The following is a 23,807-nucleotide window of genomic DNA, read 5'->3' as shown; positions in this document are numbered from 1 at the left end:
AAGACAGTTGTGTTCGCGTTGCATCTGGGCTCGAGTTACTGCCAATACTTGACAGTAGTTACGCAGGATAAAACTCTAGTCGGAGTCCTAGTATGGCATGATCATGCAAATTTCTTCCTGGCTTCCAAAGGGATTTACAACATTAGACAAATAGTAGCTAACATCAAATTAATCATGCTGAGTCAAGCAGTTACTAGCTAGGATGTGAAAATTAATATGCAGGAAGCGAATCTTGGATAGCGAAAATTGATTACAATTGAGAAATAGATGTGTTTCAGGTGATACATCTCATGTACACTCCGATTTGGACATGAAACACAACATCATGATCACGAGATATTTAATTCGGAACTAGCTTGGTGTCCCCGGTGTACTGGCTGTAACCTGATCGGTATGACGACATGAAGGTACAAGAACTTGTCAAAGGAACCTTGAAGGAATCGAACCAGAATCCCCTAAATTGTTAATTACCTAGTCATCTACGTACATATATGGACACATTTCATGTGTTTATTTCTTGTCTCGATTAAATCCCATCGTTAAATGGAGTCCAATTGAACGGTTGCTCCTGCTGCTGCTGCTGCTGTACTTGATCTACACCCTGCTGCTGCTTCGAGCTCGAAGAAGCCGCATGGAAGCTTGCCTCCAGCTCGGTCCCCATCCCGAACTGAGTTGTAGGCATGGCTCCCTGGGGTTGCACAAGCGCATGGTGCTGATGGTGATGACTATAATCGGAAGAATTCACAGCTGAGGCGCTTTTGAGCTGCAGGGCCTTCAAGATCAATGAGTTCATCGCCAAGTTGGTGGAGCTAAGAATGCTGCTTGCCCATGGAAGCTGCGGGGAAGGTGCAGCAGCCGCTGCCATTTCCCGAGCGGCCGCCCAAGTCAAGTTATTATCATTGAGGCTGCTAAGTAAGTTGTTGCCATTGTCCATGGAGGATGACAATGCGTGATGAGGGGAGATATTGTTGCTAATACTGTTGTTGTGGCCAACGAAGTTTGAGCTAAGGTTAGGGAAGTCGATGTCGTTGAATTCGGGTGGGACCGAGTTTGTGTCGCAGGGAGAATCGAGAGATTGCGAGGAAGGAGATTGCTGAGGCTTTATGATCTTCACTGACGAGCTCTTCTGGAAAACCCTACACACCACCCATTCCTCCTGCATACATACATATATATATATATACATTTTCATGGAAATCAATTAATTAGACCATCACTAATCACTCATAGTACAAAAGACATATTTAATAACTTTATTTGATAAGAAATAATTAACTGGAAAAAGGTTACTAAAAGATTTTTAAAAATACACTTTGTGAAAAATATATAATCTCTCAATATTTTCAGCTTTAATATTATTCCGTAAATACACATAAAAATTAGTCCTATATGTAACAAACCTTGATGGTTTTGAAGGTGGGCTTATTTTCGAGCCGGTACTCGTGCATGACCCAGTTGCTCTTCTCGCCCCGAGGAGCCCTTCCCTTGTAGAACACCAGGGTTTTCTTCATGCCAATCAAACGGCCAGCTCGGAAGATCTCCTTGTCCTTCCCCGTAGTTTTCCAGTAGCCAGCTTCAGTCGCTCGGTTCGTCCGAAGTCCAGTTGGGTATTTCCGATCTCTCATGCTAAAGAAATACCATTCTTTCTCCCCCATTGAGGCCTTGGCTATACATAGTCACCATTTAATTGAAGGGCAATATGAGCAAATATATAGTTGATTCGAGAAACAAATTTAGTGATATAATCGATAGCCTCATTCACACACACATGCACGCACACACAAACACACAAACACACATATAATATATATTTTATTGATAGGAAACAAAATGTGGTTTAATTCAAGCTCTTTTTCATTTTCATTTTTAATTTCTTTTTATCAAAGTGAAAATATATACTTACCCAAAAAAAAAGCGAAAATATATAATTTTGGAAAATTAATGGGGATAAATTAAGCATGGGATCATATAGTCCAATTTGGTGTCCTTTCCTAATTATTGCATTAATCACTATTGATCAGCAATTTGTAAACAAAGGCACATTGTAAGATCAAATTATATCCTTTTGTATTGGCATTAGTTATTTCATATATACCAGGGAATGGTGTTTTCACAAGGCTAAACATGATTGAGAAATAAAAATTCCATGTTGCTCTAATATTGATACATAATATATATATATATATATATAATGTGTCTTATTTTATGAGTAATCTGAGGACCAGAAATCAAGCTGAAATTAAACCACAACTTTAGTACTATGTCTAGAGATATCCCAATTTAGTGCTCTATGTGAACAGCAATTATACATTATCTATTCCATATTAATTAGAATTTATAAAATGAATATAAAAAAGAAAAAGAAAGGGGGAGAGGGGGTACAAAATTTTCGCCAGGGAAAAAAAAAGAATAAAGATGGGTTTACCCGGGGAAAAAAAAGATAAAGATGGTCAATTGGAGTTATATATATGTGTATGTGTATATAACATATCACTTATATATACCAAATATGTATGTATAAGTAATAAATGGAAAGACCAATCATTAAAAAAAAAAAGACAATTCCAATTCCATCTAATTAGTCCTCCTCTTCTCTCCATTCTGCCTAGAAACGGAACAAAAGAAATCACCTTTTTGGATATCAAAGAAAGAAATCACTTTGGAATTGGATGATCATGCAAATCAAAGTCACTTCAACACCACCAGAAATGGAAAACTCATGATTGAGATTTTAACGTAAGTATGCTCTTGAGATAAATATGGAAATTTTAACCCACAAATTTGGTAATTCAAATATGAAAAGAGAAAACGCGGTAACCTTGATTTGTGCATGACTCATATAACATGACATAAAATAACTTGAACCTAGCATCGCATGAAACTGCAGAGAGAACTTGAAACACGATATGTTGCGAGCCAACAACAGTTAAATATAGAAAAAGTTGGATATTGATTGATAAAACTATCAACTCGAATCAATCTTAATGCGTACACGAGAGTCAAGAGCATGCTCAAACACATTCACGACGACTTTTGATCGGTATAAGCCTATGAAAAGAGTTCAAAAGAAATCAAGAAATTAGAATTCACTCAAAAGTATGTATATATACCGGGGAGGTCCCAAGGTTCGCACTTATTGAGATCAACATCTGCGATCGCCTTCGAGGTGAAGCGGACGTCCGAGACTTTCAGGCTTAGATAGCAAGTGATGAGCTCTTCATCCGTCGGGTGGAACCTGAACCCCGGAGGAAGGCTTTCCTCCATCGATCGTTGTTATTTCTTATGACAATCGTCGTTCGTGCTCAAAGGAACCCCCAAGGCAAACAAAGGAGGGATCAGGATATCAGAAGTACGGACTATCCCTATAAGCAAGCTCAACCATATATGGGCACAAAGGACGAAGAAGATGAATGAGAGTTGAAGAGAGAAAGCGAGAGAGGGGAGAGCTCCTTCAAGAAGAAGCAGCCAATGGCTGTGGTCTTATTTTATTAGGGTTTATTACAGCTAACATTTTGACAATGATGGTGTGGTGATCGGTGATGTGTTTGAATTTCTTATTCGTAGGGGCTTATTTACTGAAATGCCCCTCTTAGCCATGGGGTAGGGTGCTGAATTCTCACCAGAAATTTAACACGTGTAAGAAGTCGACGAAAGAAGAACAAGATGGTCATTTTTTTTAAGTATATATTTTGTCCTATAAGTTTAGTCACTTTTCTATTTTCATCATATTTATATTTTTTTTGCTTTTCAGTCCTTTACCTTTCTCAATTTTCTCCTTTCATCATTCCGTTAGTTTGATCGTTAAGTTTGTTGACATGGAATCCAATTAAATACCTGAATTGACACATGAATGCCGCATTTTTGTCTAAAAAAAGGGAAAAAAAAACAACAGATGAATATGTGGGCAAAAGGAAAAGAAAAAAACCAATCGCAAGATTTTATTTAAAAGAAGAAATAATATATATATATATATATATATATATATTTGTGGAGGCTGTTGAGTATCTCGCCTCTGTGGATCACCACTGGAGCAGGAGAAATGAAGGTAGATGGGCAATTTAGAGAACATAGAGTTTGATATAGAGGAGAGAGCATAAAAAAGTATGAGAGAATAGATCTCATTCATGGTTTTTACCAAGAATGATTCACTATCTGAAGATCATGCAATCGAAAATTAATTCAAATTTGTTTCTTTCTACTTCAACAAAATAGAGAATGCTCTTAATGTGAATTCCTATCCCAGCAAAATTTCGATAAGATATAACTCTGATTTTACATTAGTATGTTCTTATATATCGGGTACGGACAAATATAGAAAAGAAAAATCCTAAATTTGGGGATTTTACTGGAATAATTTGTGTCATGTTCATTGGCTTGGACAATGAGCAAATCAAGTGGGTGAAGAAGAAGAAGGAAAAAAAACTACTGGTGCAGAACGCAGACACGCAAAAGGTCTATAATTTTATTTTTCATATTTCTTTCTTTTGTAATATTTATTTTGTTGATTTTTGGGTGAAATATATTCATTTTGTTGATTTGTCCTTTCATTACAGATAAAGTGGCATCAAATATATTTCATGTCAGCAAACTTAACAGTCAAATTAACGAGAGGATGAAAACAGAAAAGTTACAAAACATAAAAGATGAAATTAGAAAACTAATAGAAATAGGATGACAATAGAAAATAGATAAAAGATGAAATTAGAAAACTAATAGAAATAGGATGACAATAGAAAACAGACTAAACATATATGACTAAGTCTATACTTTTCCCTTTTTTCTTTTGTAACAGATTACGAAGTGTTATCAGCCTGTATTGTATCACACTACAATTCACGTACAGTTAATGGCTTGATCTGATCGTAAATTTTTTTTAGTGAGTATCGAATTTATATAATGCAAGTAAAGTTTGTTCACATAGAATACAGTTGGTTAAATGTATTAGACCTTCTAATTTTTGTTAGAAAGGTTTAATTTGCTTTTGTTTTTGGATTTTTTTTGTTGCAATGATATGTGCACGAGGGGGGTTGTGGCCCCACTTATACATTAGAAAAGGACGAGGGACATTTAAATATTGAGAGAGACATACGACAAGGATTGGATTTATTGATAAAATTAGGATATGATATTTGTTTATTCTATGTTGATTTCACTGAGATCTCTATATAGCAATGCGTCTCTCCCTCTTTTGTCCAACCACCTTCAACCATTTCTAACCACCCAATGGATCCGCCACCCCGTAAAGCCTCGAGATTGTCCAATGAGAACATGGCATTCCCCCCTCTCCTACCTTCATTATTCTATGCACACTTGTTCTCCCTTGCCCTCGTCATCATCTCTAAATATACTACATTATCACACAATCTAATAATTCACCTATAAGGAAATATGTATAGGCATCTCTCTCGAATACTAAAGATCATTTGGCAAAGTCTGGAGCTACTTTAAGTTTCTAATAAATTGGGATTAGCCCCGTTAACTCGCCAAAAAAAAAAAATGTTCGGAACTACTATATGAATCTTTTATTACTTTGTTCTATTTCTATCTTTTAGGCTCTACTTGTCTAGTTATCTTGGTATTTCTTTTTTTTTTTGCCATTATATTCTGCGCTCTGATGTTTATGATCTTTGCTATTTATTTGTAAGATCTTTGATCTCCAGCCTCTGTACTTGTGGGGTGCTTCTTGATTCCGATAAAGTTTAAATCATCAAAAAGAGTGTATGCATATCCAAACGAATAGGAACAGTTGGAAAATGGATTTCATTTTATATGACGATTTCATTCAATGTCATTTCGGTTACATTACATCAAACATGACTTTTTAGCAATAAGCCAATGATACTAAGAGACTAATTAGGCACAAGTCTTGATTGATTTTGTTTTTGATGAACAGATTTATTAATTTCACCTTACTGTGACACACTAGATTCAATTTTGTAGCTGTCTAGGGTGTCGTATGAATGTGTCTCCTTCTATATACGGTTTATAATTATATATATTATAGAAACTTTTTTGCTAAGAATATATATTTTATAGAAACTAGAAGTGTGTTAGTTTGTACGATTACATAATAAATAAGCTTGTCTCAAACCCATAAGTTTTCATGTTTTAGGGCACATCAATTTGCTTATGCTTAAATATAAGGCGATGCAAGTTAGAGTATATATATATATATATATATATATATATGTTTATACTGATCTCAGTCTTTCCTGTTGTGGTGTATATATTACATAATGTACCATAAATTGTAATTGGTTAGGAACTTTTAATTACATTAAATTATTCTGGTCTAGACAAAAAATATGTAGCTCCACATGCAGAACATATAGTCATAAGGAAACGAGACAAGATACTGAGATATTATTCTTTAGTTCAGATCTAGATTCCTCAATTACTACAGACATATACATATGTGGCCCTTGTACCATGTCTAGTCACATGTTAATTTTGTATCAATAATGAACATATATATACTTTTGTCAATGTGACTATGCCAATACGTACCGAGAATAAAATCATGTGTCATCAATGTTAAGAGAGCGTAAATCTCCTGTACGATGAAAGAAAAAGAAAAACCTACCGTGAAAAGATTGTTTTTCAAATAAGTTGAAATACAATCCTAATAATATTGTTTATAATCTAGGACCATATATTAATGCAAGTTTCTGTTCATCTTATATATATAGTCATTTAGCAAATTAGAACTCATCCATTTTATCGTCGTAGATTTTATTAATGATTCTACTTACTACTAATTTAATTTAATTTAGTTTAATTTATATATCAATATTTATTTATTTTTGTCTGCACCCTATATTCAAAATCTCAATAAGCCCCCAATTAATTTAGAAAGAGCCGGTTCGGTCACTGGGGGTAACTCCTCCCAATTATAGATTTTATCTATTTATAAGAGTTAAACCCGATACTTTATTTGAATAATCTGTTTTTCTTTTTGAATAATTTGTTTAATATTTTTGTTTGCAATTAAGGTAATATATTGATTGATTGATTGATAAAGGCATAACTGAGATCTTTGAAGGCTTCCCTTTTACAATAGCAAAAACTAAATAACAAAAAGAAAAGGTTTAACATTATAACATAAAAGATAAAGACATGTTAGAGTGGTTAATATGGTTACCAAACCCCAAGACTGCATGCATCTTTGGACAAGCATTTCCGTTTGTTTCCATTAAAATCTTCATCCACATCCCTCTTTTCATCTTCAAACTCTCACCCATTTTCAATCCTAACTAGATTCTGAATTGTACTATCCCCATTATATATACATATCTATACTTGACTATATATATATATATATTCATGTTTTACCCATTCTCCGCGGTTTCTAGAATCACATGCTCTCGGCCTCAATGATACATTAATTTACTCCCGGCTTCATATATACAGTAAGATATCATTTTATATTAATAAGCTCATGAATTTGACTTATATATTATCTAGCTACATGGCGTGAACACCGATAGTTATGCAATTCCTATCTTAATTTAATTTATATGAAATCCACGTGATATGTCCATAAACAGTCACTAAGTTGGCATATTGAGAGGTAGCTTCATCGATATATATCAATGTCCATGCCTTCTTCGTACCTCCGATGCAAAACAACTAGTAAATTAATATTTGCGAGATAAACAAATTGAAAGTTGTTAAGAAGAAATATGCCCGTACAGAAAAATAATAAAAAATAAATATATAAATAAAATAAAAGAAGACGAATAAATTAATTAGAAGCTTATGCTTATTGGAGTATCTAATTTGTTTATGTGCATCATCATGGGAGCTATAGAGCTAATTAATAAAACCTATGATAGCATGCAAAATTTTGATGAACAAATATCTAACCATCCTTCTATTTCAAGCGTATCTTCAGCTTCTCTTGATTTAGCAGTTTATGGTACTATCTCGCAACAGTCCTTAAATCGTAACAAGCTCGATGGATGACATACAATTTGTTAGACGTTTGGTAATTGACATGAAACTATGTATATATAATCATTAAATATATAGTAAATTGCATTGGTGGTCCAAAAAGTTTTATAAATATTATGGTACAAAAAGTTTTTTTTGCTACTTGATGATACAAAATGTTTTAAAGTTGTTTCAGTATATTACAAATCATCATCTCGTCATTAACGCCGTCAAGCCGACGCTGATGGTGCAAAACCGATTTTTGTGGGACGTTACATGATGGTGCAAAATATTTTGAAGTTGTAACTTAATAGTACAAAATGTTTTACGTAAATTACATGATGGTGCAAAATTTACAGATCATGTAAAGGACGGCTTGACGCCGTTAATGACGAGATGACGATTTGTACTATACTGAAACAATTTTGAAACATTTTGTACCATCAAGTAGCAGAAAAAACTTTTTATACCATATTAAAATATTTGTAAAACTTTTTGGACCACCAATGCAATTTACCATTATATATATATATATATATATATATATATATATATATGAAATTATAAAATTCTACTGAATTATAAGCGATTGAGCCAATCTTTCACCAAAAAATTCGAATGGATAGATTACAAAAGGGAAGACGATGTGAACAAGCAGTGATTGGGTTCAATGGAACGGCCTATCTGCACACTTATTCTCCTCTCTTTGTAAACATATAAAGAACCAAATGAACCCAATTCTCGTGCTTAGGTTTAAGGAAAACCGGATTAGCACTGCCGAATCGACCTCAAGAATCAGCTTCAGAGAGCCCATCTCCCTAGCTTAGCTACCTTAAGTCCATCATCTTTGAGTTTTCAAATTATATGGCCATATATCTTTCCGAAGGCTTTCGAGGCGCCCTTGACGATTGAAGTTTGGGCTTAATTAGCTGCTCTGTTTCTAACTAGTGACCAATCTAATTGCTTGGTTCCAAATTGTCTTTTGGGCTTTTCCTGGGGTCCATGTCATATCCTTAATTTATTGATCCCTTTGGGACCAAATCCGTTAGGGTCGATGAGGCCCTTTTGAAAAAATTACTAATGACCAAGGTTGCTTCCTTCTATGATTTCTCCCCTTTTCTGATATTCCACATGATATTCAGAAGTCTAATAGACTCTGATTAATTAAGATTCGAGTCACGGCAACTCGCTAAGAGGTATTCGTAAGCTTCTCAATCGTAAATTTTCTCTATTCACAGAACTTGTACCGAAAACCTTGTTTAATAAGATCACATATGGAGCCATTTTCAACTAACTGACGCTTGTTGCTTCGTTCTACGAAATTCTTTCGTGGAATTTTGGGCAATCGGAAGACCACCTTTTCCTTGTGGATTGTTTGGTTCATTCCATAATGTCTCTCGTAGCTTTTTAGCTTTATGCATGATGAGGATTTTCTTTTTCCATTTTGCTGATTTTGCGTAACAAGTTATATACATATACATATATATATATATATATTATATTTCTTCTACACGAAGATTTCTAATTTTAAATTACTTTTCTCTTTATGTTTTAGTTATATATGTGTACACACATATATCACAGAAGCATAGATATCATATTTTATTTAATTCCAACCAAAAAAATATTAAAAGGGATATATATCTAATTATTATACTAATCCATGAAGCTTTTTGTAAGTTGAGTGAGGTTAATTATCTAATCCTCGGTTTATTTGGTAATTATATATCTGAAGGCACAATGGGAACATATTATATATCTCATTGAACATAAGTTATAATAGAGAGACTCGGCAACTACTATAGGGATTGGTACATCGGTATAAACCGCGCAAGTTCATTTTATGTTCCTATAAGTTAGTTTGGTAATAAACTTGATTAACACGATGCATGATGTTGAATAAACCAGATCATCTAGACCCAATGATGAATTTGGTTTTTGACGATTAATTAAGCGGGGAAATTAATCATCACAAACTAATCTGTCTAATGGTTCTTTATGACATTAGGAGGCAAAGAATACTCAATGAAGCCCCTTACATAAGCTGACATAGAATACCTTAAACCCTTCACCCAGACAAGATTCCTAATTTAGTATATTATGTCTAAATCGATTCCAAGGCCTTTCCTCAGAAAATTTGTTTAGTAATTCTTTTGGAAAAGCAGCAATACTGTACAGATTATATTAATTTTATCGAAGCGTGTAGATAGGTTTTGGTCTCTCTTCTTTTCATTTTTGTTTTACTTGGTTATTAGAAAATTATAAAATCAGATGGAGCATCTCATTTTCTGTTAAGATCGACTCAATTTTCCCAAAAAAAAAAAATCAAGAATAAGGTTTTCTCTTCTTTGGTGCAATAACAAATAATTAATATGCAATTACGTTCACTCTTAATTACTCGAGACCAAGAGGTGCCAAATTTGAATCTCATCATCAGTGAAATTTTCCGTGACCCCTTGTTTTTCCTTCCTCATTTTCGACTAGACATAGACTTCCTTTTATAAACTAGGATATAAAATTCTTATATAGTTGATTACGATTATTTAACGAGTGGTCAATCACTGCACAGATTAATTATTGAAGATTCAACATCTTAATTCAGATTTTTGCATTCTGCAAGGAACGCTACTGATGTAACTTTATAATTCAGATATAAAGGTCGCTTATCTCGACCACGTATCGCCAATCAAATAAAGTTTGATTACTATATTAATTACTTACTATGTGTAGTATAGTTGGCAAAATGTGTACGAGACGGCAGATTTTTACTTGCAGTTCACGAGTTCAAAATACACTTGAAGCACCTCATGACTAGAGCTAGTAAGCTGATATTCAACCGAGTATTAATTAGTATCAGCCGATAGGCTAAGAACACATTGTGATTTTATCGAAGAAAAAAGGACAGAGAGAAAAGCAAGAACTATTGAGTATTCAATATAAATAGAAGAATTAAAGGCAAAGCTTCACTCTTTTTTTTGGTCGGAGTGGCTGCTTTGCTTTTTATGTAGAGGGTGTCATCCCCCATTAGGGACTCTCTCTTCTTTCATTTAGGTTAAGGAAACTAAATAAGAAGAGAGAGAAGGATGCAATGTTCCGAAGAAGAAGCTCTTGTTAGGTTCTTCTACAACGTCTCATCCTCTTTCCTCCTCCTCCTCCTCTTCCTCCGCTTCTCCTCGGCTTTACTCTCCGATGTCCTCTACTTCGTCAGCAGCTTCTCGTTATTCCGCAGGTCTAGTACACCTTCTCCTCGATCTCCGTAACCTTTTCATTAACGTGCTCTATTACATAAACATATGTATTGATTCAAAATCATCTTACGGACATGATCGAGTGTTTTGAAGATCGTAGCATGAATATTTTCCCATGCAAGATTGCACATCGAGGCATGCAACTTAGAGCAATCTATCAGAGGGTCGTCAAAATTCAAATACTCGTAATCCTATGGAATTTCATCATTATTTATTCTACTATGACTCTGTTTATGATTATATCGATCGGTTGAATACAATAAATATTATAGCACTCACTTAATCCAATAAACTAATACAATCACGTTGCTCCTGGTAAAGTTTAATCATCCATATTCGTATCGTTATCTCTTTTTTTTTTTCATGCAGAAACCAACAAGATTATGAATATGAGTACTCCGATGAGGAGGATGTCGAGGAGGAGGAGGTGGAAGAGGAAGAACCACAACTCGGCCACAGCTATTTCCAAGTCAGCTCCATGGAAGAAGCTGATCTGGTCGCTGATGTCATCCATGGCGGGGAAGCACTGTCCTTGCATGCTGGCGGCAGCCCATATGAATTTCACAAAGCTCCCCATGAAGAATCGGGAAATTGCTGGGAGGCCCCGGCTGGGGAAACGGACGACAGCCAGAGCTCCGAGCAGTTCTCTGCTCGGGACTCTCTTGGCCGTGAAAGGGAAGAGAACACTGAGGAAGAGATTCCGGCGAGAGATTCTGATTCTGTTCATAACTCCGTTGGTTCGACTGATGATGGACCACCCTCTCCAGTGATGCTGGACCGGTACCGTACTGACATAACCAATAACGACATCCCGGTTTATGATGGTACGTCTATCTTTCGGTCTCATGTACATAATTAAACTGTTGGTCAACTCGATTCTCATCAATATTCCTAATGGCAAAAGTCTTTTTCGTTTTCGCATTTAATTTTGGTTCTCCATAGAAATTAGCGAGAGCAAGGAGGAGATGAACAACCTCCGAGGAAACGGGAGACTAATTACAAGTGCGGTGCCAGAAGTTGAGGCGAAGAACTTTCAGGGGCGCCCCGACAATGACTTTGAGGAGATATTTGGGGACTCATGCACTGCGGGTTCCACTTCGAAGAGCTCGTCGGAGTGGAGAAGCTCCACCATCAACTGCAGGGACTCCGGCACTGAGGACCCCTTCTCCTCCTCATCACGACGGAGCTGCCCCAAGTGGGAGTCGTACACGTTGTTCCAGAAGTACGACGAGGAGATGATGTTCCTAGACAGGATCAGCGCACAGAAGCTCGAAGAAACAGGTTCATGCCATATTATTGTATTTTAGCATAGATTACTCTCTGGTATCAGAAAATATTTGCCTAGTTTAATTAATGAAAGTGTGATTAATAATGCCAACGTGCAGAGTCCTTAAGGTCAATCAAAGTGCGGCCGAGATCGATCTCAGAGCGTATAGTCCACAAGATCGCGACTGGGAACAAGAGGCAGCCATCGGATTTCCGGAACCCCTACCATGAACTCGAGGCTGCTTATGTGGCGGAGATTTGCCTGACTTGGGAGGCCCTGAACTGGAACTACAAGAACATCCGGAGCAAACACTCTTCTAAGGCTCGAGACATCGACCCGGGTTGCCCAGCCCGTATAGCCCAGCAATTTCAGCAGTTCCAGGTGCTCTTGCAGCGGTATGTTGAGAACGAGCCTTATGAGCAGGGTCGCCGGCCCGAGGTTTTTGCTAGAATGCGGCTTTTGGCAACAAAGTTGCTTCAAGTACCCGAATATCGAGGTATATATATTTATACTGAAAGATAATTATATTTCAATTTTATCCACAGAAAAATTATAGTTCAAGTTTTTGTTATATACTTGGGCGCATAGGTATAACGGCCATTTTTTTCCCTCCCTTATTTTTAAAGATTCAGAAGACGATGCTGATCAAAAGGAGGAAGGATTTGGGTCGAGAATTTCGTCAGCTGCGTTTCTTATGATCATGGAAGACGGGATTCGAACGTTCATGAATTTTCTCAAGGCCGATAAGGTGAAAGTGAGCCAAGTAATTGCATCATTTTTCTCGAGAAACCGAAGAGGTCCCGTTGATCCTACTCTTCTTACCCTAATGAAGAAAGTGAACAAGAAAGTAAGCAATTTGATTTCTTGCTAATGACTTTAATTCTATATATTGATGTACTATATTGGTGTTTATATTGCACGAAATGACCCTTCGATGTCTAGAGTTTTGCTTGTGGACCAGTCCTTTAGTTTGAAAACTTTCCATTTTCACACCCTCACGTTTGTGATAAATCATAATGCAATACCAATCGGGGATATATTATTTATAACGGAATCTATAGAAGAATACACATTTACGCCTTAAGTAAGGCTTCGGATTCAAGTTTTAAAATAGAGAAAATACATTATTAAGAGAGTTTTATTCCTTAGTTGGCCATCTGGCTCAAATTGAATGAGTCAGGGTCTACTGGTCTTTCGGATATCATCATGGCGCTCACCCCAAGAAAAAAAACCTTCATGCGCAAAATATATATATGGTGCCATTCATTAATTACAAGTATATAGTTCTTATTTCAGAGTCTGTCTGATCTTTATGTTACTCAAACTTCTGGCATAATTTTGATGAGCAGAAGAAGATGAAGCTCAAGGAGCTGCGCCGAGCCGGGAGGTGCATAAGGAAGAGGAAGCTCAACGTGGATGAGGAGATGGAGATCTTGATGGGGCTGATAGACCTTAAGGTGGTGTCTAGGGTTCTAAGAATGGGTGACCTAAGTGAGGAGCAGTTGCATTGGTGTGAGGCCAAGATGAGCAAAGTTAGGCTTGCCTACGGCAGACTCCAAAGAGATTCCTCCCCACTTTTCTTCCCAGCACACTGACCCCACATTCACTCATCACATCTGATGATGATACAGAATTTGCATGAGAAAAGAATATCCCTACGCACACCCCTTCTGTAAATACCATAGAGGAATTTCAGAATTATATACATACAATATATAATAATGGGTCTAAAGAGATTTAAAGTGAATCCATGTGTAGGTGACATGGATTTTGAGGAGAGAGACCATGAATAAAGTTGGAAAGCGGAACTAGACCAGTAACAAAGCAAAGCACAAAGAAAGAGAGAAGAGTTATAGAGAGAGACAAGATGTATCAAGAGAGTACGATAATACTATTAGCTTTATCTAGCTTTGCTTTATCTTCTTTTGGCCTCAAAGATTAGGGTTTATATATATATATTATTCAGAAGCACCTCGAGGTTGTGGCCAAGCAGATATATGTTCAAGTAGGAATCAGTTTCAGTCGATCAATAGGTTAAAGACAGATATATCTCGTGTGCTTTCAGCGCGAAAAGTTTGGGTTTATCGTCGAGGGAGGGGTGGGGGAGCGAGCAAAGGCCGCAAAGGAATATAAAGCATGCAGTTGTGGAATAAAAAGTTTGGGGGCACATGGTCCGATTAAAGAGCCCACTTAGATCATGGGGGCAGACGAAATAAAGTGATGTAGATCCGAAAATAAAAGACGTTTAATTTGTTTCAGATATATATATATATATATATATATAGCCTTAGATTATTGTTGTTTCATGATTCACCACAAACCTTTTGATGTATGGATGACGACTGACTCTATCTGCATGATTCAGCATTCATACACTTTGCTATTAAAGAAGATTCATTTCCATACGTGTCTATGTTGATATTGACCTCTAATTTTTTAAATTTATTACTAATTGAGTACGAGTACGTGTGTGAATATGCATATATATATATTTATCAAAAAATATATATATATATATATATATATTTATGTTCGAGTACGTGCGTGAATATGCATATATATATGTATGTATATATGGTAATCCATGATATATATATATATATATATGGTAATCTATGATATATATATATATATATGGTAATCTATGATTCTATTGAACTTTTATCTTTCTTCATATATCCTTTTGCTTTTATATTCAAAGAAATTTGTTGGAAAAGTTGCTAAAGAATGAGAACACGAGGAATAGAATAGGTACATTCATGTTAATCACATGTTTGCTTTGGAGAATATAAGAAAGAGTTTCGATTTGAAATCTAATTGTTCGTGAAAATTAGTTGTCTTAGTATATTCGACTTTATATTTTGTGGCAACGATATCCACACACTCGGTTGATCAAATTTTATTGCTTGATATATATATGTGTGTGTGTGTAAGCTCTCATTAACATGGCGATTGTAAATGAAAATCTCTTCGATCGATCATTCATACACTTGAATTTGTTGAAATGTTAGATCCCGATCCATGGGAAAACTCACACACCTGAGAAATGTAGCTAGATTCTAGCTCGAGAGTTTATTTCAAGATTTAAAAATAACTCGAAGATGAATATGCAACTGTAATTTGCAATTTGCATTTGAAATAATGTGAACAATTAAATAACACCGGATCGGTGTGGCCAGAAGATAATATCGGATCAGCTTGATCGATATGAGCCTCTCCAATGAGCCTTACGGAGTTCATGCTCAAGACTCGAACCTAATTGAAGTAGAAATCAAGTCGAGCTTGACCTAGTAGTTGCCAATTGCTGGCGTAATTGACATGGAGATGCCTCTATTTGGGACTTCCACTCATGTAATGGACCCGATCCATATGTTCCCAGTTCTTTTGATTTGAAGGGCTAACCAAGTTAAAATGGCATCAATTCATTACCCACCCAAAAAAAAAAACAAAAGATGCATCAATTTCGGACACTGTGGGCCGACCGGCAGGCCCATTAATTGCATCGGATGGACTGAAAGCCCAATAGCAGCAGACAATCTGAACGGTCAGAAGAACGATCTCACTGAACCCTTCTGTACATCCACCGCACGCAGTCTCTTTCTCCGACTCTGATGTTGTTCTGAGCTACTAGCCTATGAATAATCGACCAGTACTGACCCCTTGATACCCTCCCTGTCCTGTCTGTCCCCACCTCTTTCTCCTTCTCAATCTACCCAAAAAATCCTCTGCTCCTCGTCTCCCCTGCCCTCTCTGCTGAGACCTCCCCTTAAGGGCAACTGAGGTAGAACCCTTTGCAACTCGCCTTCCTTTTTCCTTGCCATTTACCTTTGCTTTTGTAGCCGTTTTTGAGCATCTGGGTATTGCTAGTCTTGGTTGTGGAGGTTGAATTTTCTGTATCTTTTGTTCTCTTTTTTTATCTGGGTAAGCAATTTTCTTGATTTATTGGTCTCTGCGTTGTGATTTCTGCTGTCGTTTTGTTGAAAGTGCCCAGAGAGATTGTTGCTTTATGGAAATGGTGCGTAAAGATTTCTGTTTGGGGTTGGAGAGCTGAAGAATTTTGGTTCTTGGTGTGCGTTTCTAATGAAAGATGTGATTTTTCTTGTTTGGATATTTTGACAGGCGATTCTGCGCAGATACCCGAGTGGTTATTTCGAAGATGGATTGTTTCGGGTATCAGCAGAACGCCATGGGAGCCTGCGAGGGGATGGGGATGGAGCCGGTGATTTGCCCTAAACCACGTCGTTTTGGGTTCGCAAGATGCCCAATCAAGTAAATCTCGATTCTTTATCAAGTTTACTCTTACTTCAGTCTAACAACTCTATGGAAATGTTTATATGCAAGTGTTTGATGTCCTCTTTCTTGGAAGCAGTCACCAACCGGAGATGGGCGATGCAGCAGCAGCCAATGAGCTCCTGGATATCATTCTTCCTGAGGTTTACATCTCTCCGTATGCAGCTTTCGGTCTCTTAAACCCGTAGACTGTTGGTAGATAGGAGTAGTTGGGTTGGTGAGAAAACTGTTTGAGAGAAGTTTTCTTCATTCTTTATCATGATAGTGAACTGAGCTAAAGACGATTCTGCGAGGTTAGTTAAGTCCATTGAATGATTTTGTGCAGTATAAAAATACATAGCAACGGCTGAGATGTCATATGACATGAATCAAGATGATACTGTGAACTCCTCCTTGAGCTGAAATTCATAGACTTTCACTTTTAGCAGGGAGTTTATGATCCTGAGAGGCCTTCGCCGCCATTTCTTCTTGGATCTCCACCTTCAAGGGCCTCGAACCCAGTAGTCCAAGATGCGCGGTTCATGGAGGACAGGCTAGTTCACTCATCTTCTCCAGCTCCACCATCCACATCAGCTCGTAATGGAGGAGGATTCACTCGAATGAAGTTTGGGCACAAACCTGCTCCCGTTAGGATCGAGGGGTTCAACTGCAGCATCTCCGCAATGGCATAATGCGGAGGAGAGGAAAAGGAGCCAAAGATCTAGGGAAAGAATTTTTGACATGAGAGAGCAGGGGACAAATAATTGTGTTACTTCCTGTACATAAGAGTCGAGTAAGTCGGCCAGTTTGTGCTGATTTCTGTGTTTGGTCTTTCAAGACTTGCGTCTGTAATTATGAGGGTGATGAAGGGATGCCAAAGTTTTTTGCAGAATAAAGAAGGAGATGGGAACAAAGAATTCCTTCCCTTGTTAGGGTGTTTTGCTCAATAGTTTGTTGAGAAGTTCCAATGAGCTTCTGCTCGTCGCTTTGTCGATATGTGATCGGTGTCCTATCAGTTCGCTAATCTTCCTTTTGTTATCTGTAAATTTGGATGAAATCAAGGCAAGAAATGAATATTGCATATTGGGGTCATTGAGGTGGACAAAGGAAGTTTCTTTTTTTTTTTCGCTAGGTAAAAAATAATTCATTAATGAAAATTATCGGGTACAGATTGCCTAAGGAAGTTTCTCGAGTGTGTGGTTAACGTTTGTGATCTGGTTTTTGTCTTTGCTTGAAGAAAGTGGTGTCAGCAGCCACAACTATTGTTGTGGGGCGATGAATCGCTCACTCGGCCAACCTTTGAATGGTCTGAGAACAGAGTATGCGATAACGACGGCAGCATGCTTTTCATGGAAAATAAACAAAGGAGAGCTGAGGTTGGCCATGTTTGGTTTCTGGTGGTTGATAAGTCTTCCTGACACAGACAAATCGGCTTTCTGTTATGCTCCCATAGCGTCTTTCGTCATGGCATCGGAGCCTAATCTAAATTGTTATATTCAAAATAGTTATGGGATATCAGAGCTAAACAATCCGATGTCGCAACGCTAATTGTGATGGATGCCGTCTATGTGTGTTGTTGCTGTAGACCTCGACAGGCTGAGGTTGTGGTGACAGGGGCGAATGTTGAGTTAACACCGAGTTTGTGATGAACCGAGTTACCCCCATTATCAACGCCCCGAGAAATTTCTTGCGCCCGGCTTTGGGATTCGTCAGAGTCCAGGCCGGCAACAAAGGAAAGGGACCAAATCGGAGTCCTCAACATCATCATCATCATCATCATCATCATCTTGACATCAATTTTCTGCGATCACATAGAATCAGTCAAAGCCTTCCCTATCAACCAGTCCATTCCAAGCAACTCCTCTTGGTAAGTGTTATCTTACTCTTCTTATTTCTTTTTATGTTGTCAGGTAGTGTTCGGATCAATTCATGCGCACCTCAAGTAGTCCGTCTCCCTCTATGATCATCCATGCTTGATCGAAAATATTTACAAGTTTGAACATTAGCAAGAAGCGTGATTTTCTTTTTCTTCTTTTTAAGTTTATATTTTTTTTTTATCATGAGAGGAGCATAATTTTTTTTCCCCGATTAAAAGATAGGTTCGTGTTGTGTAATAAAATAGAAATTATAATAACTAATAAAGAGCATGAATAGTTTTGGGAACGGTGTTAAATCTAAAATTTATTGATTATAAGGAGAAGAGCATACCACTACGGTTGTTCTACAGGAGCAGGATTTTCGCTTGTTATCTTAAGAGTGATTCTCCACGTTTTCGCACCTAATAGCACTCAAACACGGCAACTTGAGCTTTGTTTTCTTCCCCACTTTTAGGATGGAAAAGGACATACCATTACGACAATAATTAATATTTTAAACGAGGAAGAAAAAATGGAGTAATAAATAATAATGAATAATATTCGGCCCAGAGGAATATAATTTTCACTAGGCCCAGTCATATGGCACGTCTCTAATAGGCCATGGGCTCACGTCTTACTCGAAAACTGATCGACTGAATTCTACGCATTTGCCATTGCAATCAACTGCGTGGTGCGGTCGATGTCAATTTGACCGATCCAATGCTTCGGGTTTTCCTAAATTTCTCGAAGAAGATATCGATCCTTTGATCAGTTCAGATTAGATATACACTGAAATATAATCAATAAGGAGCCTAACTCCATAGAGTTAGGGGCCTAACTGGTTGGCCGCCAAAATCTTATCAACTAGGGCCCCTTTGAAATCATAAAGACAAGCCCTATGCCTGGAGTGTTAGCCCGACCCCTGAGCCAATTAGTTCGTGACCGGTGATTTGTTCTGCTTATCTCCCTCTCCGACGTCGAATCATCTTGAAGTGGTGGAGCCTGAATCAGTTTAACATAGACATGGCTTCTCATATGATCAAGTATAACGGTTACGTTGTGAAACCATGAAAATATCTCATCATCCTCTTTTCTTATGTCTTCAGACATTCTATCGAACTCCGTCAGACCCGATCGATGTTAGTAGGTCAACAGTAGAAGAGGTACATGTAAAAAGAATTTGCAATCGAAAAGAGATTGTAAGTTTTGAATAAGGAAATGAGTGCCAAATTTTATTTTATTGAACATTGTTGAAAATGGTCATATGCCAAAGAGAAAATCGGCCTCTATTTTTCCCGCTCCATTCCCACTGGAAACGAATCCAGCAAATAATGGTCGGGAATCGATTCTGCATCACGAAGGGACCGGCGACGCCGCACGGCCCTTAACATTAGGAAAAGGGAATGATCAGAAGTCTCCAAAAGATTTCCTTAGAAGCCCAGGGGCCTGTAGGCAATGAAACTGATGCACTGGACTTGGCAGATGTTGTCGAAGCCGATGATACGGATGAAGGCATCGGGGTAAGTTTTCTTGGCCTCTTCAAGCTCATTTATGACTTGGATTGCGTCGGTGCACTCGAACATGGGCAGCTTCCACATGGTCCGGTTCCTGCCGTCGTAGTATCCCAGGGACCTGTGGTTTTCTCTGTACACGAACCCATGCTGCAAAAATGCATAATCGAAATGAAGATTAGGATCAAATGCCATACATGATGGGAATGGGATCGATATGGAAACGGATCGAAAATGGCACCTCGAGCTCGAACTCCAAGCAAGGAATCCACTTCATGCGGAGAAGGTATTCAACCTCCTTCAACAACTGTTCTTTCGAGAGAGGTGGAAGGTAGGAAAGCGTCTCGAACTTCTTCTTCCCTACTGGTGGCCACACCTGCATTGCCGTTATCCCCGCATATATAACCGATTAGTTAGCTGATTAAGATATCGGAAACGTTGTAACTGTCAATCGATCTATCAACAAGTAATACCGCGCCACACCAACTAACACGTTACAAAAGTCATAATGACCTACCTAGCAAGCATGACTTCAGCTAGAACTGTTCGATATGCTACATTGCATGATTCCAGTCTATCTTTATTCAACTATAAGATCGAGAACGCTTTTGTCTTGCACATTGGCTTATAACAGCAGATGCTCTGACGTTATTTTGGGGTACGTACTATTGTACTCTACCTGCATGCATTGGACTCTGCCACCATTGCTGGCGATCAAGGTGATGTCAGCGGATTCGCGGGTGATGGGGAAGGCCGAGGTGGATTTCAGGCGGTGAACAGAGCCACCATGCTGACCTGAGCCGGAGCGATGCGGTTAGCGGCCACGGTGGCAGTCGGGAGCATAGAGGAAGCCATTTTTTCTTAGTAATCTCTTTAGCACAAATGGCTCGATCGGTTGCTTATATGATATTGAACCTGACTTGTGAGCTGACTTTGCCATGAGGTGTCCCTTTTATAGTGTCTTTATAGTATGCTTTCTTACACTTCAGTCTCCATCTGACGGCTGAGATTGAATCCTGCAGGTCCCATGATGAACCGTGGCCGTTGATTAACCTCGCGATGGAGCCTGCCATTGATTGCACCATATCTCCCCTTATCACTTGCCCCACTCTTGGCCTGCCACGTGGCATGGAGTGCCCGTCCCCCTTTATTTATGATTTAATTTGGAATTGCCATTTTTTAATTATTTAATTTTTAGCCTTTTTTGGTTAATTTATTTTTTAGCCATGTTATTATTATTATTTCCTTTTTTTGGTGAATTTATTTATTATCCATGTTATTATAATAATTTATTATTATTATTATTATTATTATTATTATTTTCAGATTACCCATATGGGCTCTCTGTTTTCCCCATAATTTTCCATTTTGGATGCTTTTTTTTTTTTTGAAGTTTTTGAGAATATTTAATTAAATAAAAGATATTTTTGGAGCATGAAACAAAAAGAACTGCTACGGCAAAAGGTTAGTTCAGATGCAGGTCATGGGGTTAGATGTTGATATGACCAAGCCATGTTTCTGGAGTTACTCATATGAAACTTTGAGAAATTTATTGAGGAATTATATGTACTTATGATCCTAATGATATAACATAGTGTGGTATAGTGTGGTACTTCTAGTGATATTTTCTTCATTTTGTTATCAGAAAAAAAAAATCACATCCATCCTTTCCCTTCAAATCAAAATCATAATCAAGGTTGTCAGAATCGCGATTCTATCTAGAATCGGTCGAGGGTCATAGAATCGTGAATCGTAAGATTCTACCTGTAATTAAAAAAATAACATATATATATATACATAACATACTTTACTAAGCAAAAAAATCAATTCTTGTTTAAAATAAAGACCACGAACCAACAAATCAATAATAAGTCATAAAAACACAAAATATCATTACAAATTATCGAAATTTAAGGTCCAACATCCAAATCATAATTTAAACTCCCAAAATAAAAAGTTTTCCTTTGGTATTTTTAGTCATAGTACATCTGTGAATTTGGGCAGGCTCGCAGCAATCAACATTCTTTCGCAACAATCAACATTCTTTCCTCTAATTCCCAATTTCTTCCACAAGTAGACATTCGAGTAAAGAGTGGGCTTGATAGGAGTCGATCAAAATTTTGAAGTGAAATAGAAAAGCAAAGGCAGCGGAGGCTGCAGAGTCACTAATTTGAATGAACACGTGTTTGAGAAATCGAATCCTTATCGATATATCACAATCAATGATGTCGGGACTCGAGAAGTTTAGGGTAGGGAGAATTAGAGCTCAGAATCGGAGACTGTACCTGCCATGCCCCGGTCGAAGCTCGAAGTACCCGAGAAAGTAATCGCAACTCTGCCACTTGGAAAAGGTGGATGGAAGCTTAGACAAGCTAGCTTGTCAGAAGAAGCAGGTGGTGGATCGTCAATCGAAGCTCGTAGAAGCAAGCAGGTGGATGGAAGATTTCGTCGAAAACTCGAAGATTTAGGGGCAATGGTCGAAGGGTCGAAGGTCGGACTGGAAAGATGGGAGAAATTAGGGTTCATCCGACTGGAAAGACGGAAGAAAGGGCGGCCGGGAGAGGGCTTTGGCCCGCTTCTGGGCCCGGGCTTGGGCCGAATCAAGCCTGAACGTAGAATCGCAGAATCGGTCTGATTCTGCGATTCTACGATTCAGTACGCGATTCAGTCACGATTCCACAATCTCGACTCACCTAATAGAATCGGAATCGGTGATCCCCCCTTGAATCGTAGAATCGTACGATTCTACGATTCGAATCGCGATTCTGACAACCATGATCATTTTGGGAATTGGTGTATGCCCTAGAGGCAATCTATAATCAGTTTTGTAATATGATATCTATTTCATTATAAAACGAGGCATATCTGTTATTGTGTAGATTGCGCTAAATATGATTTTACACAATAATGTCCTTGGAATAGTAGATTCAATAGGCATCAAGTGTGACTTGATTGTGAGATCCTATAATTACTGAACATTATTCCTAAATGTCCATAGTCAAAGTATTATCGTTAATTAGGACAACGGTAATACGGTTAGACTAGTGTGAGTGTTGATTGATGACCAAATCTCATAGGTCATGGATATGGAGATATCAAATCACACCACATGTATACATTAAGAGTAATGTGTATTGGACTGATCCGCCATGAGATTGCTACATGGGTTGTTACATGACTGTCATTAGCATATCTCAAAATGACTATAGTGTAATGGTCCTTTGACTTGAGGTCACCATGGATTCCTACGTGTAATGTCGTATATTTTGATACTGTCAAACGCCACCGTAACAGGCTGGTTATAAAGATAGTTATTGGGTATGCCACAAAGCATGGAAAAGAATGTGAGTGACCAAGATAGGATTTGTCCCTCCTACGAAACGGGAGCGATATCTCACGGCCACTTGGTGGTTAAGTCTAAAAGTGTATGCATACCCAAATGAGTCGATATAATGATATCGAGCTCATTTGTTATGATAGACTTACCCGGTAAACCAAGAAAGAGAGATATTGAGCCATACAAGGATGTCATCGACCATGCCTTGGGCTCAATAGAGATATAGAGGACAAAGGGATTATATTACACGGTAACGTAAGTCACAAGGTTCGTCGAGAAATTGACTTTCCGATTACTTGAGTAACAGCGATGCATTGCTAGATGCCGCTCACTGTTTGTGATATTGAAATAGAGATTTCGATATTACTATCAACGTAATTGGGAACC

At 37.8% G+C, this 23,807-nt stretch overlaps 3 protein-coding genes and 1 pseudogene across 6 annotated transcripts; 2 read left to right on the top strand and 2 right to left on the bottom strand.

The window, feature by feature from the left end:
* Positions 1-205: 205 nt before the first annotated feature.
* LOC116213487 (NAC domain-containing protein 87-like) lies at positions 206-3,432 on the bottom strand. The gene is made up of 3 exons (XM_031548454.1): positions 3,111-3,432; positions 1,401-1,666; positions 206-1,156 (listed from the first exon to the last, which is right to left on the bottom strand). Exons 1-3 carry the CDS (start codon positions 3,262-3,264, stop codon positions 527-529), a joined length of 1,050 nt encoding a protein of 349 aa, XP_031404314.1. The 5' UTR covers positions 3,265-3,432; the 3' UTR covers positions 206-526.
* A 7,470-nt stretch (positions 3,433-10,902) lies between these two features.
* Positions 10,903-14,682, top strand: LOC116215525. Its single transcript, XM_031551267.1, has 6 exons — positions 10,903-11,161; positions 11,550-12,004; positions 12,123-12,461; positions 12,566-12,943; positions 13,074-13,294; positions 13,797-14,682. Exons 1-6 carry the CDS (start codon positions 11,016-11,018, stop codon positions 14,040-14,042), a joined length of 1,785 nt encoding a protein of 594 aa, XP_031407127.1. The 5' UTR covers positions 10,903-11,015; the 3' UTR covers positions 14,043-14,682.
* A 1,385-nt stretch (positions 14,683-16,067) lies between these two features.
* Positions 16,068-17,808, top strand: LOC116215336. Of its 4 annotated transcripts, none has more exons than XM_031551008.1 (4): positions 16,068-16,228; positions 16,567-16,716; positions 16,817-16,880; positions 17,166-17,808. In XM_031551008.1, the coding sequence occupies exons 2-4, from the start codon at positions 16,604-16,606 to the stop codon at positions 17,406-17,408; spliced, it is 420 nt and encodes a 139-aa protein (XP_031406868.1). In that variant the 5' UTR covers positions 16,068-16,228; positions 16,567-16,603; the 3' UTR covers positions 17,409-17,808. The 4 variants fall into 4 exon arrangements, with proteins under 4 accessions (XP_031406868.1, XP_031406866.1, XP_031406867.1 ...); XM_031551006.1 differs by having other exon boundaries at positions 17,163-17,808; XM_031551007.1 differs by having other exon boundaries at positions 16,227-16,368; positions 17,163-17,808.
* Positions 17,809-19,802: 1,994 nt separating this feature from the next.
* Positions 19,803-20,938, bottom strand: LOC116215134 (annotated as a pseudogene).
* Between the last annotated feature and the right edge of the window lie 2,869 nt (positions 20,939-23,807).

This window comes from Punica granatum, chromosome 7 (genome assembly GCF_007655135.1).
Source record: "Punica granatum isolate Tunisia-2019 chromosome 7, ASM765513v2, whole genome shotgun sequence".
In the NCBI taxonomy this organism is placed as follows: Eukaryota; Viridiplantae; Streptophyta; class Magnoliopsida; order Myrtales; family Lythraceae; genus Punica; species Punica granatum.
This window is presented reverse-complemented; position numbering and strand designations above follow the sequence as displayed.